The following is a 21,664-nucleotide window of genomic DNA, read 5'->3' as shown; positions in this document are numbered from 1 at the left end:
TGACCAAGAAAGGGAGTGCTCTGCAGAGTACTCAGAGATCTGCTATACAACCAGAGCTGATGTGTGCCTGACAGCCAGTTTATCAGAGGTTAGGGAACATCAACTGATATCTTTCCCTTGATGAAAGAGCTGATCACCTGTCCTTAGTGTCTAGAAGCTAAGGGGAGTAGCCTTTCAACTCTGCAAGGGGAGTGACTGTGAAGAAGGACCGATCTGCTATGTGGCCCTGGTGTGGTGGGTCTGCAAGAGCAAAGAACTAGGGAGAGGAATCTGTGTCCCTCAGTGTTGGCGAAATGGAGACTCATCTGTGATTTCCAGTCTGAATTGTGAAGATGTTGTGTGGCCTAACTGCTGTGCCTGAAGTTGGCAGTGACGGCATGGCCTGAGTCACTGTGTATGATTGAGTGACACATGGCCTGATCAGCAGTGTTATGTGATCAAGTGTGACATGGCTTGAACTGCGGTGCCAAGTGAATGAGTACAGTGTGAACTGAGATAAGTGTGTCAAGTGATCAAGTGCAATGCAACTAGCGCCACTACGAACAAAAGAAAGAATGGCATAAATAGAGCTGCTGTGCCAAGAAGTACTTAACCACTGCATGACCTGAGCTGTGGATGTTCCATCCACCCTGTGAGATTCACGTGTTGCCAAGGACCCAGCCAACCTTTAATTGCAACTTCTGAACCTGCACTGCCCGGTGGGCCTGCAAGGTGCACCACTAGGACCGCAGAGACGCAGCATCTTCTGAGAAGTTTTAGATCAACTGAACAGCTGGAGTTGCAACCGTGCCCCATAAGTGTGGGAACTGGCAAAGACAACAGGAATCAGGGCAGACACCAGAACTCTGACAAATGGGCAACTTTGTATCTGTTCTTGGGTGAGGAACTGTACAAAAACGGAAACATGCACACTACTAAAAGTATTGGGGTTAAAACTGCACCAGAGCTAACTCTTGCTATGATATGCCCAGGGGGAACTTCTGGAGAATCTGGGGCCTGAGTGGGAAAAGCAGTGAACACGCTCCACCTTCAGGACACTAAGGGCTATATTTACAAGAAAGTGGCGCATCATAGATGATGTGCCACTTTTCTTGTGCCCCCTACCGGTACCTAACCACACCATGGTTGAGCCGTATTTACAATACCATGGTGGTCTTTAGAACAATAGCATCAAAATTATTTCCAGCCTCCCTGAGCCGGAATGCCTCCCTTGCATACATTATGCCTGACGCAGGCATAATGTGGCGCAAGGGGTTGCAAAGAGACAATGCAAGCATTGCTCCACTTTGTAAATATGGCGTAGCAGAAAAGCCACCTTAGCATCAAAAAAGGATGCTATGACGGCGCTAAGGTGGTGCAAGGGGCTTGTAAATATCCCTCTACGTTGCATACTGACTATATTTGTATGTGGTATTTAGACCTAGTGTATAATAAACATACTCTTCATTTTAAAAGTCAAGTACTTTGCTGGACAATACTTTCTTATATGAATGTGTAAATGCTGAGTGCTATGCTCATGCACCTCCACATTACCTCCCTCAGAAGCCTGTGACTGCTCACCATCACCACAAATGAGAGTGAAGTGCTGAAGGGGTTGTACCTCAGCCAGTTGTCAGAGCAAATGTAGGACAGATCCTAGAATATGAGTCAACCAACCTCATCCCCCATGGATGAGTCCAAATAGGCCCTCCCTGCTTGCTTTGAAGCCCCCCAAATGGGGTCTGTCAGAGGGCAGTGTACAAAGGTGCTTGGCAGTGAACTTTCACACTGTCCTGGTTATAAATTACAGAGTGTCTTGTGCATTTCGGAAATTTGTCCAACACAGAACCCTCTCAGATCAGCACAATGCATGTGGTTCAGCCTCTAACATTCAAAGGCACAATACTAGTGGTGCAGCTCTCCTGTTCACTGAACGAATTTTCTGCTGCATCTGTGTAATGTTGCCTTTTCACATGTTCAGTAAATCAGCTTTTCTCTGCCATCACAGGCAACCTAATCACAGTGATGAAGGGAAGCCAGAAACATCAGAACACTTTGGCCCAGATTTAAGAGGGCCTAACGCCACCTCACTTTATAAGTCTGGTGCGGCGACTTTGGTCTCGTTGGGCCACATTAGCAAAAAAACTATAATGCTAATGTGGTCCGACGAGACCAAAGTCACCGCACCAGACTTATAAAGTGGCACAATGCATGCATTGCGCCATTTTGTAACCCTTTGTAATGTATGCAAAGGGGGTGTTCCGGCGCAAAGGGGCCCACAAAAATATCTACAAAGCAGGCGTTAAAAAGGACGTTCCCATAGAAATCAATGGGCCTCCTTGCACATTGCTCCATTAGCGTCACAATTTTTGACGCTAGTGGAGGAAAACGCCACAATAGCGTCAAATTTTGCCACTATTGGTCTTAATACCCTCATGGTGCACCATATTATAAATATGACGCACAGATGGTGGCATTAGGGGGGCGTACGACAAGTGGCGCTGCATCCAATGCAGCGCCACTTTTCTTAAATCTGGCTGTTTGTTTTTCAATTAGGAGCCCATTACTAATTGGAGCAGTGCACATGCTACACAGACAGTCCCACCTGCACCACTGAAAAAGTAGCTCTTGCGCAATACAGTATACCACTGCATTCATACACCTGGAACTGCAGGAGGAAGCTCCGGAGAAGTGGGATTGCACGGCCGATTCTAGAATTTTTTAGACTGGGGCAGAAAAGGAATGTATGCATCCCATTTAATTTGCTTATGACATGATACCAGAGGTAGGCACATCGCAGGAAAGGTCATCAACGGCCTGTTAATGCCCTGGCACTGTTGAAACGTCTTTCCAAGAGGCAACTTTCCTGGTGTTGAAATCAGTACAGTGGTTACAAACATAAAAAGTGTCCCAATAAAATATGTGCATATATTTTAAGCTCTCTCAAGCTGTTCACATTAGTCAGAGTGGGTAAAAACGCTAGAGCCCGATCTCTCCTTGTCTGATGTGATAGAATCAGGCAAGTTAATGTACAAACGATACAGTGGGTTTGACACAAAAATAAAGTGCCAGAAGAGGTTACTGCAGAGCTGTGTCTGCAAAGCAGATACGAACTGCACTCCTTGGCATAGCAGAGTACTGTTCTATGTGCACAACAGAAATGTTGCACTATAGGGCTGTGCACAGCGAAATGCAGTGCTTCCCTTAGGACTGCGTGTGTACAAACTACAGCAATTCTGTATTGACCTAGTGTCAAAGAGCAGTGGATGGGTCTACTATGACCATTTTTATTATAGCAGGAGCGTCCGACACAAGGGACTGTATGCTTAGATGTGGCTAAGGTGACAGAATTATAGAAATTGCACACTGATCTACTATGACAACAACTTAACATTGCACTTATTTGCAATTTGACTTACAAGGCAATAGAATATCCCACCAAGACCAGACTCATGTGATTTCAGAGTCATTTATTGAATTAACATGTGCTAAGATTTATGTTTAATAGTTCAAAAACAGGCTACAAAATAAGTTTTGCATATACTTATGGGTGTAGAGTTTTCTGCCCTGACTGTGGAGTCTCCACACACATAAGTAAAGGTTTTAGTGGATACACATGGGAGAAGGGGTGATTTCTGCTTTAGGGCACTGGGGCTGTGTTCCTCTGAAATTTCTGCATCTTCACTGCACAAAATAGTAAACACATTGATTCATTTACACATATGATCCCAGAACGTATCTCTAAATAAATTGATCTATTTAAATCTGGGCTGCCTGTCCCAAACTGCCTGCCCCATCTCACTGTGAACAAGCAGTCAGAAGCCAGCCAGTGAATCAACCTTCTGCAATATGACACATGACATGGGGCTTACCTTTCTAAAGCGTTTAGTGCCATGGGAGTTTGGGGTGATATCCACTGTAGGCCAGTGATGCTGTCAATGTCACAGTTTTGGGTGTTGCAGGCTGCATCCCTGCATGTGGCCAGATGTTATTACCTGCTCTGAGTAAGCATGTGCAGAATTTGGTGTGCATACATGATGCTTATTAATGTCCTGATTTATTAAGAATGAACAGTGGAGTGGTGTAGGAAAGTGTCCCTTTTTGACATAATCACCCACACTTTCCTGGTATTTGATGCAATTGTGACTGAAAGTGCACTGGATTCCTGCTAACCAGGTCCCCAGTGCCATTTCTCTTTCCCTAAAACTGTGCAAACATTACCCAGTTGGCAATACCTTTGGCATCCCTGTAAGTCCCTAGCAAAAGATACCCCTGGTGCCTAGGGCATGGGTACCAAAGAGGGTTCCCAAGGACTGCAGCATGTATTCTGCCACCCTCAGGTACCCATCACACTGCGTGTTTTGGTATAGCTGAAAGCGAAAACACAATGTGAAAATAGCCTGTGTACCATGTCCCCTGCATGAAATATTTGAGTAACCACTACAGCAGGCCTTACAGCCCTGAGGCAGGGTGCATTATATTACATGTAAGGAATTATCTGCAAGAGCAGATAGGCCTCACTATGTCTTTGTCGATTCTCAGACATAGTGAGTGGATAGGGAAGCGATTTTAAGTACATGTGCAATGCGAGTTCCCCGGTACATGATGCCTTCACTGAAAATAGGGATGTCTGATATCAAGCATCTCATATTAATAAACCCTCACTGATGCCAGTGATGGATTTAATAATTCAGGCACTCTAAGGGCATCCTAGAGGTGACCCTGAAAAACCTAACATTTACCTGTGAGTTGGCTATCTAGTTTTAATTGGCCTGCCACCACCAGACATATTTCTGCCCCCCAGGGGTGAGAGCCTTTTCTCTCTGACAGACAGAAAAAAAGCCTGCTCTGGCAGGGGGGTTCCCAGGGGACCTGAGAATCTGCATTCCAAGGCAGGGGGCTTCAAAAAAGCCTACTACCCTTGGTATGTATATCTGGCTTCCCTCAAAGGAGAGGATGCCGACCCCCCTGCACAGGTAACAGTTGGAACCTGGACAGGTGGGAAAATTAGTAATCAGAGAGACGTACCCACTTCTCAGGTCAGACCCACCTCTAAGGTGAGCTGCCTGATGTGGACACAGCTTATGAAAGTCTGCCATCTTAGTGATGGCAGAACTAGGAACTCTAGGAAAGGGTTATGCCCACTTCCCAAGGGGCATAGTGACCCCATGGGTAAGTAGCCCATTGGCTCCTACTCTACACTCCCATAATGCCTTTAAAGTCTATATTTAGGGTAGGCACTTGCACCAGGAAATGAGATTCCTGTTGACCTACGAATAAGAAGGACACTCAAGAGCTGCAAAAGAAAAGACTGTGGAAGAAGCACCTGATTTTGCCCCATCCCTGCCCGTTTGTCTGCTGTTCCCACCGATTTGCACCAAACCCGACTTATCCTGCAAGCTGCTGTGCCTCCAAAAGCCTGGAAGGACTGTCTGTCTTTAACAAAGAACCGGAAACTCATGTGGAGCAGCGGAGTTGCTTCCCTGCTTCTTCTAGGCACCCCTAAAGACCTGAGAGGACTCTGGACTGCAACAATCCCACACTGAAAAGCACCACTGCACCCGTGCCGCCTGTCCCAAGCTGAAATGGGTCAAGGGTGTCAACATGGTCTCCAGGCCCTCCAAAGGCAGAGCCAACCTTGTACTTGACCATTGTGGCATCCCTGATGCCAACTGCAGTCTCTGCCCCCAGGCCACCTCAACTGTGAGTACTTCTGGTGAAGAAAACCCAATGCATCAAGAAAACCTCTGCACCCGTCACCCCTGGCCCAAGGAGAAGCAGACCTTAAGGTGTCCCCACATCCCTGAGCATCTCAAGACTTCAGCCCACCTGTTGATTCTCCTTGACTGGACTCCCAGTCCTGACCTGCAGCCTCTTTTCAACCAGACCAATCCTCATTAATTAACACTGGGCACCTGAAACTGTACTGCACCTCTGCACTCAGCTGCTCCAGTGCCACCTGCTGTAACCTGTTGGTGTGGCCTTGGATCTTGCCTCATACTCACCTAAAATTCAGGAGATTGGTCCCGTAAGTCGCTGTACTATACTTGAATGCAGTACATGTTTTTTCTCCATAGGATAACATTGCCCCTTCTGAAAAATGTAGTGTGTCGAATTTTAAAACCTGAAAGTAGTTTTCTTGCAAAACATACTTACCTGAACATATTGATTCTGGTGCCTAAATATGTATAAATATACTTGTTATTTTGGAAATTGGTGTGGATCCCTTTATTGAGTCGTGTGTCTCTTTTATTGACTGTGTGTGTATTTGCAGATGTCTAACATTCCTCTGATAAGCCTAAAGCTGCTGGACCACACTGCCCCCTAAGAGAACACCTTGAGATTGCTAGAGCAAGCCCCTGTCCCTTGATAAGGGAACCGCTGAGCTCTTTGCATGGTGCAAATGGTTCTAGCATTTTTCATCCCCACTCTGCACATTTTGATTTTAGACAGTTAAAAAACTGTTGCATGCTTGATGTTTGTTGTTGCGTAATTCTGAGGATCTGGCTTTGTCATATAGCATTAAAACCAACATGGAAACGGGTCCCATATTCATGCCCTTAACTTTAATGCCTAAAAAACTGATAGATTTCTGAGCAACAAATGTTAAAAACGTTAAGGGAATGCATGTCAGCAATTTAGTTTCTGTTGCTACTTCACATGTTTGACTTAATCTTGCATTTTCTAAGAGGGTTAACTATGTTTCTGTGTTTTTTTTCATGCATCTTATTACTCTGGTATAGTGCACACTTTCAGCTGAGTTGCACCTGGTGTTTATGGCAGGCAGCGATTGAGAGCTCTGGGGCTAAGGTGGAGGGCAGTGTTAGCTTCTAACAGAGCCTGTCAGTGGGTGGGTTTCTCTGAGCAGCACAGAGAGCAATGGTAATGTATTCCAGTCGCAATTGAAATTCTGTGTAAATGTGTGTGAAGGTGGTACACAGCCGGCAAAATATTGACAATGCTAATGTAAAAGAAAATAAAGTGCTTTCATTTGAGTGACTGCAGTGTCTGTTTGGGAGTGGTGAAGTGATAGAAATGTGGGGTAGTGCATTCAGGAGAGAGTGAAAATAGTGTGCTGAAGAGGAAAGAGGTGACGTTTACAATATGCAAATGAATGAGATATAGAGCAAAATAATACACGTCTAACATAAACTGTACTTAACTGAGGACCAATACTTCTGCCACAGACCTTAATAATATTTAATTCACAATCCCATAGTTTCAGAATGGAAGTATTTTCAATATTAATTATGTACAACAAAACCATTGCTGTTACTCTTTATCTTGAACAGCTAACAACCGTTGACAAAGCCAATAGTCCTGGCAGGTTTTAGGTGTATGTCAGTTGTGGTTATATATCTGGATACAATAAAATAAAGCTCAGAGAGAAACCAAATATCAGTCCAGTGACACACTATGGGAATCAAAGAAATGTACATGTTTAAACCACAACCCTTCGACAGGCCTACTCTTTTTTCATCCCACTTAAAGCCCTGTCTGCACATATTTCTATGTGAATGCAGTCAGCAGTTGTGGGTGCTTCCCCAAGCCTCGTAAGAGAAATATTTATTGAATTTTGCTTTAAAACGCATAATTTACCACAATTTTTTTTAAAAAATTCTCAGTGGGAGGACCCCCTTAGAACCCCATGTTTGCCGATCAAGCTTGCTTGCTATATAAAAATCCTACCCAACTTTTATGCCCCACCACGTTTAAATGTCATGAGCTGCCCCTGTGTGGGAAAGACACAGGGGAGTGAGCCAGAAAAGGGGCAGACCTACACCTAAAGGGGATTGTATTAGGAAGGATTATCAATGGGTTTAGGAAGAGCCAAGGAGGAATTCAGGGAGGGACGTCATTTACTCATAAAGGAGTAAGCCAATTGTTTTAGTCTGAGGGTAGAGACATGTAAGTTACACTTTTGTAGTAGATTTACATTCAGAGGTAGTGAGTACCAGAAGTATTAAAATTACTCCAAAGTGTAAAGTTACTCAAAAGTCAAGTTACCTTTGTGAGTTAGCCCTTCAGTGTTTTGAATGACAATCTCATATTGATACACATGTTCCCCATGCACAATTTAAAAAGTGGAAATCAGAAACGAACTTTGCTTTTGGTACTTAAACAATTGGTGTTACAATCAGCAAACTCAATGGCAATACTTTCTAGATCTCGAAAGGACAAAACATAGGCGACATGCTGGTTAACAAAGCTGCCTGCATCAGGCACTCGGCCAACTGAGCTACTCAGCTGCCTCTAGTGACCTGAGTCTTCTGTATCTGCCTTCTAAGAAAATTTTTGCTTGCAACTTTTAGTGCGCTGAATTCATGCACTAGTACAATAATACTGTAAAATAGTGCCTGATGTTTTCTGTCTTACAAACCTTCCAGGTAACAGTGCATTATCTGCTGTTTGCTGTGGCAATCCAGATAAACTGCTGCTTTATTTCTTTATCCGTTCATTTGGCACCTGTGACCAGAGGAGGATACCACGCACCCGCTGCCATTGTTTACACTAATAAATGCCCCCTATAATAACCTGAAGCTTAGCAGCCAGAACCTGTTGAGCCCTCCTTGTGTGGATGACAGGCAATAGAGCAAAGAGCACAGGCCATACAGAGCCGGCTTCCTCCAATCCCGCACAGTTGCTTGTGAAGTCCTCCCTCACTGGATCCTATCAGCTCAACTACTTTGTGCATGCCTCACTGCACCTTGTACAGATTCATGAAAAACAGTACTATGCAGATTCTGATGTTCCCTGTGCAGGTGAATGTCAAGTAGTACTGCAGAGGTCACAGGCTTCATAAGAGTGACATGATGCCATGGTGCATGCCCTGTACAGCCGGTTTCACTAGATCTGCAAGTATGCATATAGCATCAGCACTTAGGGCCAGATTTATTGAAAAGTGTTGCAGTGCGGTGCTGTGCCAAAATTGGCAGCTCCGTGTTGCGTTACTTTAGAAATGCAGGGATGCGCTGTATTTAACTGAATATGGCGCACCCCTGCGATTCCACCTGCGCTAAATTTAGCTGCCAACGCAGGCATCCTTGCACCATCGTGCAAGGATGTCTGCGTTGTGGGATAGATTGTTTATGTGCAGGAAGGTGTTCCATCCTGCACATAAACAATCACTAATGGTGCTTTGGCACTTCTGTGTGTGCTGTACAATGCAGCACACACAGAAGTGCCAAAGTGTCATGTTCAAATGATTGTTTATGTGCAGGAAGGGACACCTTCCCGCACATAAACAATCATTTCTGGCATTTTGCTCTTTCTATGCGTGCTGCACAATGCAGCAAGCATAGAAAAAGCAAAAAATGAGGAGGAATAAAAGTATTCTTCCTTGGTGAGCCCTGCTTATATTTTGGCGCTGCCTCAGGATTCATAAATCTGAGGCAGCGTCAAAATGCAATGCGTGTTGCTGTGGCATGCCCACAGCAATACCCATTTCATGGCCCTTCCACGCGCAGTGCTGCGTGGGAAGGGGCCATATTTACAAGGTGGTGTTAAGCCACCAAAAGTGGCTTAACGCCACCCTGTAAGTACATAGCAGTGGAAAGCGCCACAGGAACGTCACAAAAAGTGATGCCCCATGGTGCTAGGGGCCTATAAATATGGCCCTTAATTTGTAACAGTGTTTGCCGCTCCTCCACTCCAACACTTATTTATGGCAGTCGACCACATAGTGGTGCTGTCAGTCTATTTTTCCTAAATCACTTGAGAAAAGAGCCTGATTCACAACTAGGGACGGAATCTCCAAAATGCAGTTCTCAGTGTGGAGGTTCTGCCCCAAGGGACTCCACAGTTGTAATTTTACTACACGTAAATACCTTTGCGAATCAGGCCCAAACTGTTTAATAATGCAAGATACTATTAAAAATATAATAATGCCAGGATGCTCAGGATATTTTTACAGTATTGTGCCACATAGTAAAGTCCAAAGTGTAGCATTAGTAGAACTGTTGTGGCTTCCTGAGAAATATCTTGGAGCCTGACACTTATTATTTTACCAATTAAGCAATGCATTGCAGATTCTGACAGCACAGTACAGACGTCAGCTACTGCTCCTCTAAAGTACACCCATTATTAAGCTTATCAACCATAAGCGTGTTCATATGAACCTATTTTAAAATAGCAGGCAATGAAACAAAGGGCACAGGCCTAACGAAGCGAGTCTCCCAAGGTAGAGAACATGAGCATGGGTACAGGGCGGGCTTCATGGGACCTTTTGCATGTTTGCATGGCTGCCAGTACAGTCCAAGCTTTACTGCTGTCTAGGACATGTACATACTGGACACTACTCTGGTGACCTTGCTGGTTTAGTTCACACATCAAATAGCACTATGCCGGCCTTCTTGAACCTCGCACAGCAGACAGTATTGTGCATGCTTCATTGACCTCCTAACAGACAGGACAGGACTATGTAGCCCTCGCTGGCCCTCCTGTGGCAGACTGACCCTCTGTATGCTGCTGTACTGTTCAGGCCCGACTGGTCTTTTTTAGGAGACAGTACTGCGCAGAACTGGCTGGCCTCTCTGGAACTCGCTCAGCAGACAGTACTGTGCTTGCTTCGCTGGCTGCAGTAGTGTGCAGGTTGCAGGCCTCAGTACTCCTTTAAGACAGGCCTTACTGATGGTGCTGTGCAGGCCTGGAGAGCAGGCTTCACTGTGCCCTGCATGGCTTGCTCTCAAACACGGCAGTTCGTGAAAGAGTGGGGACACCTAGGCCTCACGGGGCCAGCTCTGACCTTACAGTTTTGTTGGAAGGCTTTGTTTAACTGCTTGCGCTACCCAATCATTGTCCCTCTAACCCGTTGAGAACAATACTGCAAATATTTGGTTATCCACTGGTTTCCGTCTGACAGTGGTCGATAAAGGTAAGTGAATAATGGCCAGGGAGGTTTGCCTACTTAAAATAGACAATGCACCTTCTTTTTTAATGTTCAAGCTTCAGATTAAGAAAAAAATAATTGTCAGCGATGTGCCACAGCCTACTTGGAGAAGGAATGGAGACTTTGCTGCAAGGCCCAAGAGAAGTGACCCACTTCACTCTCTTTCCCATTGGTGGACACTGGACTTTGGACAAGGGCTGTGAAGAGTAGGGCAGTCAATTGTACACATTTCCATTTTTAGTTCAAATTATTAGTTCACAAGACAATATGCACGTGCAGAGCTAACAGAAAACATTTATTTAGGGGATTATGGGTGGCATTCCACTTTTGGGGAGTTTATTCCACACTGTGCTCATCTAACTTACACTCCTATTCTTTTTATAATCAGAAAAAAAGTCTCAATATATATTGAGTTTCTCAAGTGTAAGCATGTTGCCATGAAAAAATAATACAGTTATAAATGGTGGAGTATATTGGGCCCGATACAGAGGCTCAGCTAGAACATGACTGGCCCAAGATCAATTATTTTGGTTAGGAAAGCCGAGATTGCAATATAAAACTGTTTCCCTATTTGCAACAATAAATCTGCAAACCAGCCTAAAAGAATACAATAATGTAAAAATTGTTAATCCCAATGAAAGACGTTCCTGCTCAATGTTTTTAAAGCTTGCTTTGCACATTTATTTAATGCCTTGGTCGGACCAGGCGTTAGGTGACCTGTGGACCTATTTCCATGGGTAAACACTATGGAATGGGTCCACAGGTGCCCTTCTCAAGCACCAGGAACACCCACACCCACACCAGGGGGACACCGGAGGATGGGGGACCCCATTCCAGGTAAGTAGGGTAAGTAGATATAAGTATTGTTTTTATTTTAAATTAAAGTGCCATCGGGGGCCCAACTTGGGGCCCCCTGCATGACACAGGGTGCAATGGCCATGCCCATGGGACACTGGTCCCCTGTGCTGGTCATTGGGTATGGTGGGCATGACTCCTGTCTTTTCCAAGACAGGAGTCATGTGGTATGGATAGTGTTGCATCAGAAAATGAGACCAGGCTGGATAGAGGCATTTATTTTTGCCTCTAACCAGCCTAACGTCATTTTTTGGTGCAAAATTCCCTTCTCCCATACCGCCGCCCCCACCCGGCTAACGTCATTTTTTTACACTAGCCCACCCTTTGCACCAGCTTGTGCCATTCCATAAATATGACGCCCGGCTGGTGCTCAGGAATGGCGCAAGCCGTTGCTAAACTATTTGATGCAAAACTGTGTTAGTTCAGTTTTGCAACAAAAACTATAAATGTGCCCCTACGTTCACACTGTTGGAACACTCAGGCCCAAATTTATACCTCTGTTGCACCAAATTTGCGTCATTTTTCTCAATGCAAATTTGGTGCAAACTTAACTCCATTTTATATTTTGACGTTAAACACATCTAATGTCAAAATATAGGAGTTTGCACCATTTTTTGGATGTGTGCACCTACTCTGTGTCAATGAGATGCAAGGTAGGTGTTCCCATCTGAAAAATTTAGCTATCCCCATAGCCCCATTTGTATCCCCCTGGGTGGGATGAGGGGCTAAATAATGGTGCTAAGCTTGCTTTGCATCATTATTTAACGCCTGGATCAGACCAGGAGTTAGGGACCTGTGGACCCATTTGCATGGTTAAACACCATGGAATGGATCTACAGGTTCTCTCCCCAAACCCCAGGAAAAAAAACCACCAGAGGGACACCGGAGGATGGGGGACCCCATCCCAGGTAAGTTCAGGTAAGTATTTTATAATTATTATTTTTTTCCCATCAGGGGCTGTTAGAAATAGGGTCTTTGGTTGACAGTCAGGTTACCCCCTGTTCAAGCAAGGACCCTCACTCTAGTCAGGGTAAAAGAAAATCACCCTCAGCTAACCCCTGCTTACCCCCTTGGTAGCTTGGCAGAGCAGTAGGCTTAACCTCAGAGTGCTAGGTGTAAAGTATTTGTACCAACACACACAGTAACTTAATGAAAAACACTACAAAATGACACAACACCAGTTTAGAAAAATAGGAAATATTTATCCAAACAAAACAAGACCAAAACGACAAAAATCCAACATACACAAGTCAAGTTATGAATTTGTAGAGATTAAACTAAAAAAATAGCGCTTAGAAACAAAAATGCTTCAATGAGATGTTAACACGGCGTCGTGACGGAGTCGTTCCCAACAAGCCGACACCAGCGGCGCCGGACACGGAGTCGTGTAGACCCCCAAGTACAGTACCTTTGGTGAAGAGTGAAAACAAGCCGATGTACGAAGTCGGGGATCGCGGCGTCTGTGCGAAACGTTGAATCCGTGCACTTCGAGCGGCGTCGGTCACGACGTGGTGCAGCGACTTCCACGGAGTCGCGGACTTCAGCGGGGCTGCAGCGGCGTCGGGCCTGCAAAGAGCATTGCGTTCCAGCGAAGGTCACGGCGTCGGGTGCAGGCGGCGTCACCGGATTCAGCAGCGGCGTCGGTCCGGAGTCGTCCGAAGTCGATTTCCTTGGATTTCCACCAGCTTTCCTTTCAAGGGCCCAGGGACTGGATAGGGCACCACTTGTCAGAGCAGGAGTCTCTCCAGAGACTCCAGGTGCTGGCAGAGAGAAGTCTTTGCTGTCCCTGAGACTTCAAACAACAGGAGGCAAGTTCTAAATCAAGCCCTTAGAGATTTCTTCACAAGATGGAAGGCACACAAAGTCCAGTCTTTGCCCTCTTACTCTGGCAGAAGCAGCACTGCAGGAAAGCTCCACAAAGCACAGTCACAGGCAGGGCAACACTTCTTCCTCAGCTATCAGCTCTTCTCTTCTCTTGGTTCCAGAAGTGTTTCTAAAGTCTGTAGATTTGGGTGCCCTTCTTATACCCATTTTAGTCTTTGAAGTCACCTTTCTTCAAAGGGGACTCACACCTACTTGTGAAATCCTGCCTTGCCCAGGCAAGGCCTCAGACACACACCAGGGGGTTGGAGTCGGCATTGTCAAAGACAGGCACAGTCCTTTCAGATGAGAGTGACCACTCCACCCCTCCCTCCTAGCAGAGATGGCTAATCAGGAAATGCAGGTTACACCCCAGCTCCCTTTGTGTCACTGTCTAGTGCGAGGTGAAAAACAACCCAACTGTCAAACTGACCCAGACAGGGAATCCACAAACAAGGCAGAGTCACAGAATGGTTTAAGCAAGAAAATGCTCACTTTCTAAAAGTGGCATTTTCAAACGCACAATCTTAAAATCAACTTTACTAAAAGATGTATTTTTAAATTGTGAGTTCAGGGACCCCAAACTCCACATGTCCATCTACTCTCTAGGGGAATCTACACTTTAATCATATTTAAAGGTAGTCCCCATATTATCCTATGAGGGAGACAGGCCTTGCAACAGTGAAAAACTAAGTCGGCAGTATTTCACTGTCAGGACATATAAACCACATTACTATGGGCCTGATTCTAACTTTGGAGGACGGTGTTAAACCGTCCCAAAAGTGGCGGATATACCACCTACCGTATTACGAGTCCATTATATCCTATGGAACTCGTAATACGGTAGGTGGTATATCCGCCACTTTTGGGACGGTTTAACACCGTCCTCCAAAGTTAGAATCAGGCCCTATATGTCCTACCTTATCCATACACTGCACCCTGCCCTTGGGGCTACCTAGGGCCTACCTTAGGGGTGCCTTACATGTAAGAAAAGGGAAGGTTTAGGCCTGGCAAGTGGGTACGCTTGCCAAGTCGAATTTACAGTGTAAAAATACACACACAGACACTGCAGTGGCAGGTCCGAGACATGATTACAGGGTTACTTGTGTGGGTGGCACAACCAGTGCTGCAGGCCCACTACTAACATTTGATTTACAGGCCCTGGCACCTCTAGTGCACTTTACTAGGGACTTAACAGTAAAACAAATATGCCAATCATGGAGAACCAATTACATACAATTTTACACAGAAAGCATATGCACTTTAGCACTGGTTAGCAGTGGTAAAGTGCTCAGAGTTCAAAAGCCAACAGCAACAGGTCAGAAAAAATAGGAGGCAGGAGGCAAAAAGATTGGGGGTGACCCTGCATAAGCAAAAAAGTCCAACAGGGGCCCTAACTTGGGGCCCTCTGCATGGCACAGGGTGCAATGGCCATGCCCAAGGGACACTTGTCCCCTGTGCTGGTCATTGGGGTCGTGGGCATGACTCCTGTCTTTCCTAAGACAGGAGTCATATTTTGGTGGTTGTGCACCAGGATATGGCGCTAGTCTGGTTAGAAGCATTTTATTTGCCTGTAACAGGCTAGCATAATTTTCTGATGCACAAATCCCTCCTTCCCTTACGGCCACGCACCCCCCCCCCACCGGTTGGCATCTTCTTCTAAGACGCTAGCCCAAGTTTAGCACCGGTTTGCGCCATTCAATAAATACGGCGCCCGGATGGTGTTGTTAAATGACACCACCCGACACTAAACATTTTGCCACAAAACTGCGTTAACACAGTTTTGCGGCAAAAAGTATAAATATGGGCCTCAGAGCATCATAGTCTCAGCTACCCACCTCTGGCATCAGCCCTCTCCTTCAGCCATAAAAAACAGACTATTAGGCTTCCTGCACCAGCTACCGGCAGAACACAGGAAAAACACCCCATATGCAGAACAAACCCACAGAAAATGGCTCTGTTTTCTGCTTTAGCCCCTCTTCTATGGATCGAAGAGTGCTGAAACATGGCTATGGCACCAATGGGAGGAGGCCCTGTTCCTTGGGCCTCGTAGCATTGGACCATGGTTGAGACAGCCTGGCATGGGACTCTCTTCTGCTGGGTTTCACAGCCCTGGACCTGTGATTGCGAGGCCCATGGGAGGGCTTTGCACCCTTTCCTTGAAAACACTTCTCTGGAGTCAACATGGTGGTAGGCTGGTCTGGGACCCTGAGCAGCTGCCCACATTGTACGACTTGTGCCAGTCCTGCTTCAGTGAGGTGGGTATGGGAGTTTGTAGAGACTAATCAAAATAGTCGCTTTTCCTTGTAGGCCCAAAATTGCTAGGGCAATCAATATGGTAAGGTCAGCACAGGGTAGTTCCTTAGAAAGTCCAGGAAGCAGCGAACACTATTAATTAGATATGAGAGCTTTTTGTTTCTCGACCTGAATGATGATGTTATTGCTTATGAATTCATCAAAATGCATGACTAACAGAATTTTACTCTTCCAGTTTATCTTGCAGAATGTAAGCGGGGCAATGGAGTTGAATACAGAGGAACACAATCCAAAACTGCGAAAGGAGTAACATGCCAGCAGTGGTCCAGCACAAAGCCTCATATGCCCAAGTATGGCCTATTTGCATCTCCCAGATTCATAAATAACTGATGTCAGATGTGTAACACTGAAGCAAACTTTTGTCCCACATCAATGTACAATATAAGTATTGAGCTCAATCTTTTCAAACGGTTTACTCTCCAAAAGAAAACTTTAAAGCACATAACGTCAACGAAAGTGTAGTTATCCTCTGTAAATTGAAATGATGCATTGAACATAACATGCTACAATTTTATTTTTTAAGTTGCTTAAAAGGATTTCCAATAAAAGGACTTGGGCTGAAAAATAGGTTTCAGTGAAATGCAAGTACCCAAGAGGAAATCTTCATTCCTTCTACAAAGTGTATGTAGGTTAGGGTCAAATACAGTAAATTACATTATTATTTATTGTCCTTGAGTCCAAGTTTTGAGCACACCAATGGAAAAATACTCTACCGCTTTGTAAAGTGTTCAGTTGTGTTATCCTCAACACTGAATCAGTTCTTGTAGATCAAAGGTATCAACGCTGGTCCTGAGGGTCAGGTTCATGCACATTTTTAGGATGTCTACACCAGACAAAAAGTGAATCAGAGACGTGGATTATAATTAGGGCATTACATTCTGATTCCTGCACAAAAATAAGTTTGCAAACCCAAGATGTGTGTTCATTATCACACTCGCTTTTTTACCCTGATAGATATCACCAGTGTGAAAAACACAGACTCCGTTTGTATTGTGTTATTCCTGGGCCAAAACTCAGAACAGCATACATGTACTGTATACAGTGAAAGCACACCCGTTGTGCCAAAATAGAGTGCCTATACTGGAAATGAATCTGCCACTTCTGAGCAAATTGTGACACTGCTGTTGTAGAGAGAAGATAGAAAAGCCTATCAAGTTTTTAAAGATATTGTTTTCTTGTGCAGGGATTGTTCTTCAAACATCTGTATTAAACAATTCTAATTTAATACAGAAGATCTTCCTCTGGTGGTGGGGGGCCTCATCAATTTTTTAGCCAGGCACATATCTTTGGTTCTACATTGCTTCACAATTGCCTTTTCTATGTTTTCACATAGGAGTGATCTTCTGATCTTAAAAATGTATGCCACCAGTGCTCCGGTTTGTGGCTAATCTGTTTCAAGTTCAGCTAGTTCCATATTATAGAATTTGAAACCCTCTTTGGATTTATCAATTTTAACTGGGCTCAGCATGTCGAGAGTGGAGGATGTGGTAAGATAGAGGTTGTCTAGAGGGGCCTCTGGGTCTGCGAAGACTGATGGGTTGTGTCTTACAGCACTGATCGTTGTGTGAAACTGTTCATAGTTGATATCCCTCTAGTACTTGACTGGGATGCACAGTGCCATGGTTTTGCTGGTGGGGGTAGTGCTGTAACTCAGGTTAGGGAGGTAGAAAGAGATGAAGGAATGGTCAACCAGGTCTGTGGTTATACCTGTGTGTTGCATGTCTCTAGTTTGTGCGTGAGAACTAAGACAAATGGGGTGTCCAACTGTGAGAGATGAGTTGCTCACCATTTGGGTTAAGACTTCACCTCTTTGTATTCAATGAAGTTCACTTCTGGCAGGCTCCGCATAACAACCGTTAATTTAAAGTCACCCATTATAACACTTTTATTGGCCTCGTTCTGGAGTTGGAGTGTCACTTTGAAGAAATTATTCAGAAAATCTAGCTTGTATCCTTGAGGGTGATTTACTAGTACAGCAATGAATGAACTCACTGAGGTTGACAATCAAACACATACCAAAGATTGGTAAACTGTAACGAGCAATTCTGGGTAATTTGGGCCGCTGAGTGAACTATGGTAATAAAGAACCATTATTAAGGCACACATTTTAAACAATCCAGAGGAGCCATGGCTCAACTAAATGACAATAGCGAAGGCCAACCAGTAGTTTTATTCTGAAAGAGAAGTCAAAGAAAATCATGCTTTACTATCTGGGCATTAAAGAAAATTAAGCCCTATTTGCTTGGACATGACTTAATTTTCCAGATTGACCACAGACATTTAGGTGGCTCATGCAGATGGGAATAGAAAGTCTCAAGCTGATGGTGCTTTATTCAAGGATTATGTTTTAGAGTCCAACACACCTGAGAGGGAGCATGGCAATGGAAATAGACTTTTAGCATTTTTCTGCCAATGAAGACATAAGCAAATAATGGAGGCACGTGTAAGGAAACCATGTAGGTCTCGTCAACGCCCACACATTTTGCCTTTTATGTGGATCGTATGTGAAATCCATTGTGCTTTGAGATCTACATAATTGCTACAACCCTCATATTTCTTCAGTTTCAAGGGATGAAAACATATTTTCATGCTCATAAGACATTGTTAACATGAGAATGGCAGACCGCAGGTTAAGCTTACTCCCATGTACATAAGTATGTTATGTTTGTGCATTCTGCAGACATACACAATGGCAGCTACCGTCCACGATCTCCTGGACAGCACTGTTTTACCTTGCATTCCTCATTGTGCCACTGTGAAACTTAACCGTTTTGGGTTAAATGCTTGAATTCATAACTTCTAATCCTTATACTTATTTAAAGAATACTCAATTTGCATAACATCTCATAAATTTGAAATCCATTTTTTTGTTATTATATGTTTTTAGGCAGTGCTTAATTTGTAACTAAAAAGGTGCCGTGCCCAAAGCCCTCCTCTTAAACACCCGGCTGCTGCAAGTAAATGTGTTAACATGGAATTCTGAGGCAGCGTAATCCTGAAGCCATCTCGGGCCTCTTCAATCCATATAAAGCCACACCCTGCCCATTCAGCTCACTCTTGCAGCTTTCTACTTTCTCCCTTTGTGACGCTTTTTCGTTTTTCTCTTCCTCCGTCTTTCCCATATGTGTCTTTTGCTCACAGCAAATGCTTGAGGCAGAAGAATAAGTCCCGGCCCTCAAAAATAAGTGCCAGTGCTCAGCACCGGAAACAACAATCACAAATTAAGCACTGTTTTTAGGTCGAGATGTAATAATCTTTTTTGCAGTTGCAAACACTACGATTCTGACAATCTGAGTGTTTTCAGCATCAAAACAGGTATTTAATGTGTATGAAACACATTTTAGGAGACTGTAAACTTTTATCAACTCCTAAAATGGGTATTAGAATAGTTACCAATCCTCAATTTAGAAGGTGCTAATTGTCGGCTATGTCCAAATTACAAATCTTGATTCTATATATCAATGGTTTGCAGATGGACTTCTGGTCCCAAAACAATTAAACGTTGGGGAGGAAACCTTTTCACAAAAGGGAAAGGGTCCCCTTTGGACCTATTCCTCTTTGTGAATTGTGATCAAAGTTTCGGGGGGAGTAGGAGTAGTCCAGGAGACCACTGCCATGCTGTGCTGGAACTACGGTGAGGGAGATGCTTCAGCAGCTCCAAAATAACCTTGCATGACTTCAAAAGGAAAATGATCAAAAAAGTGGTCTTTCAATTTTGTTTTGCTCATAAAGCTTTTGCTGTGCATTCAAAGACATAGGTCAAAAGCCAGAAAATGTCTCCTGGCAAATGGCATCTTGTACTTTTTTAACCTGGAACCCTGGTGTTCACTCTTCCCTCCAGTTACTGCAAAGAGAGTGAACTTTGCAACCAAGGGACAATTCCCCTGGGTACAGAAAGCGTGAAAGGACAATGCTGCTTTCTGTGAAATGTTTCCTAACATACAACACTGAAATATGGGTAAATGAACTTTACAAATATTTCAAAACGTAGCAGCAGGTAAAGAGCAATTAACACATTCTGTTTGTAATTCTGCACTGTGACAGGTACAAATATATTAATAGGCTCAAAGCAACCAAGACACTTTACTTGTATGATACATTAGCACTGAAACCAACATTCCACAGGTTATTCTATGCGTGCCTTTTAGGTTTAGCAGTAGCGCTTCACACCTGATGCAAATAATGGCAATTTAAAGAGGACATTTCAGTGGAAATGGTGCTCTCTGTACATGCCAGTACACTTCCAACCAATGTGTTACTCACATAATTGAAACATTGTACTGCAAAATGTGCCACTGAACCCAGTGCTTAATTTGTGCTTGTTGTTTCCAGTGCGGACCACCGGCACTTAATCTTGAGGACCAGCACTTATTTTTCTGCTTCAAGTATTTACCGGGAGCAAAAGACACATATGGGAAACACAGAGAAAGAGATAAAAGAAAAAGCGTCACATTGGGAGAAAGCAGAAAGCTGCAAGAGTCTGCTGAATTGGCAGGGAGTGGCTTTAAAAGGATTGAAAAGACCTGAGATGGCTTCAGGATTAGGCTGCCTCAGTATTCTGTGCTCGTACAGTTAATTGCAGCAGCCACATGTTTAAGAGGAGGGCTTGGGGCACAGGCACCTTTTCATTTACAAATTAAGCACTGACTGAACCTATACTGCAAGCCCCCCGCCCCCACCTCCTGCTGAATGGGAGTGGCTCACTTGCAGCACCTGACCTTTATATAGTACTTTTATTTTTCACAAAACCTGCAGGTTTGGTGATATAACATTGATAGCAGCACCCGCACTCTGTAAAATGTTGCAGAACTACTGCAACTGCCAATCCTCAAAGAAACCCTAAAATAAGAAAACCTTTTTTAACAGTCTTGGTTCTTTCAAGTATATTGGGTTGTTTTTATGAAGAAATATTTCTTTATTTAAATGCAATCACATACAGGGTGATTTGCTGACCCCTGCAAGCCACCATCCCTGTGATTGTATCCAATCATAGTGAATCATAATGAAAATGAATTAGGTAGGTCAGATTATTACCCAATCTGAATGGAATTTTACAAACTGACCTATTAGTATATAGGTCTGTTTGCAATATTTATTACTGTTCACAAAAAACTGGATGCAAATTTCAGCCAGTTTTAACAACCAGCATAATGATATTTCTGATCCTTCCTATGTAAAACTACTTAGCAATATGAATTTATAGACCAAAAAATCTCATTATCTGGTTGTTATTGAAGATTATGCTTTTATTTTTCACCTATTTGTCAGAAAATAGCTTGACGGAGTATTATCCACTCCTTCTCATTTTTGTGGCTGTATGTAATTGGTTTTGATATTTCATTGTTTCTTTATAAACCATAACTATAAAGTGTTATTTGTTTTGCTACATCCTTGCAGAGCAGCGGTTCCCCCATTAGGGTGGAGGAGTGCTGCCCACCACTGCTGCCAGCCCAGCAAACATGAAAAATAAAATGGTAATAAATGCTTTTATTACCATTTTATTTTTCTGTGCAGCAGATCAGCCTCAGCCAAATGTTAGGGCGGGGCCATTGTTGTTGACTGGCAGCAGTGGAGGTTGAGTGGTGCACACACCAGTTTAAAGTGTGCATGTCTCTTTGGTCTGCTGTAATACGGGAGCCAGCCTGAAATGTGCACTTAAAGCCTTTCCAGTCGAGCTGTCTTAAGCAGCTGGGTGGAAAGCAGGCACAGGCCTCCAGTGGCTGTAGGAGTGCTAAGCCAGCCGGCTCTAATCAATGCAAGTGCTTC

At 44.1% G+C, this 21,664-nt stretch overlaps 1 protein-coding gene across 1 annotated transcript in view; it reads left to right on the top strand.

The window, feature by feature from the left end:
* PLG (plasminogen) overlaps positions 1–21,664 on the top strand; it is a 387,567-nt gene that overhangs the window by 93,786 nt on the left and 272,117 nt on the right. The window contains exon 4 of the mRNA XM_069234491.1: positions 16,074–16,188. Coding sequence (XP_069090592.1) covers positions 16,074–16,188 — 115 coding nt within the window. The remainder of the gene's footprint in view (positions 1–16,073; positions 16,189–21,664) is intronic.

The sequence above is a fragment of the Pleurodeles waltl genome, chromosome 5 (assembly GCF_031143425.1).
Source record: "Pleurodeles waltl isolate 20211129_DDA chromosome 5, aPleWal1.hap1.20221129, whole genome shotgun sequence".
NCBI classification, from domain to species: Eukaryota; Metazoa; Chordata; class Amphibia; order Caudata; family Salamandridae; genus Pleurodeles; species Pleurodeles waltl.
The sequence above is the reverse complement of the archived record's forward strand: the minus strand, read 5'-3'. Positions and strand labels throughout refer to the sequence as shown.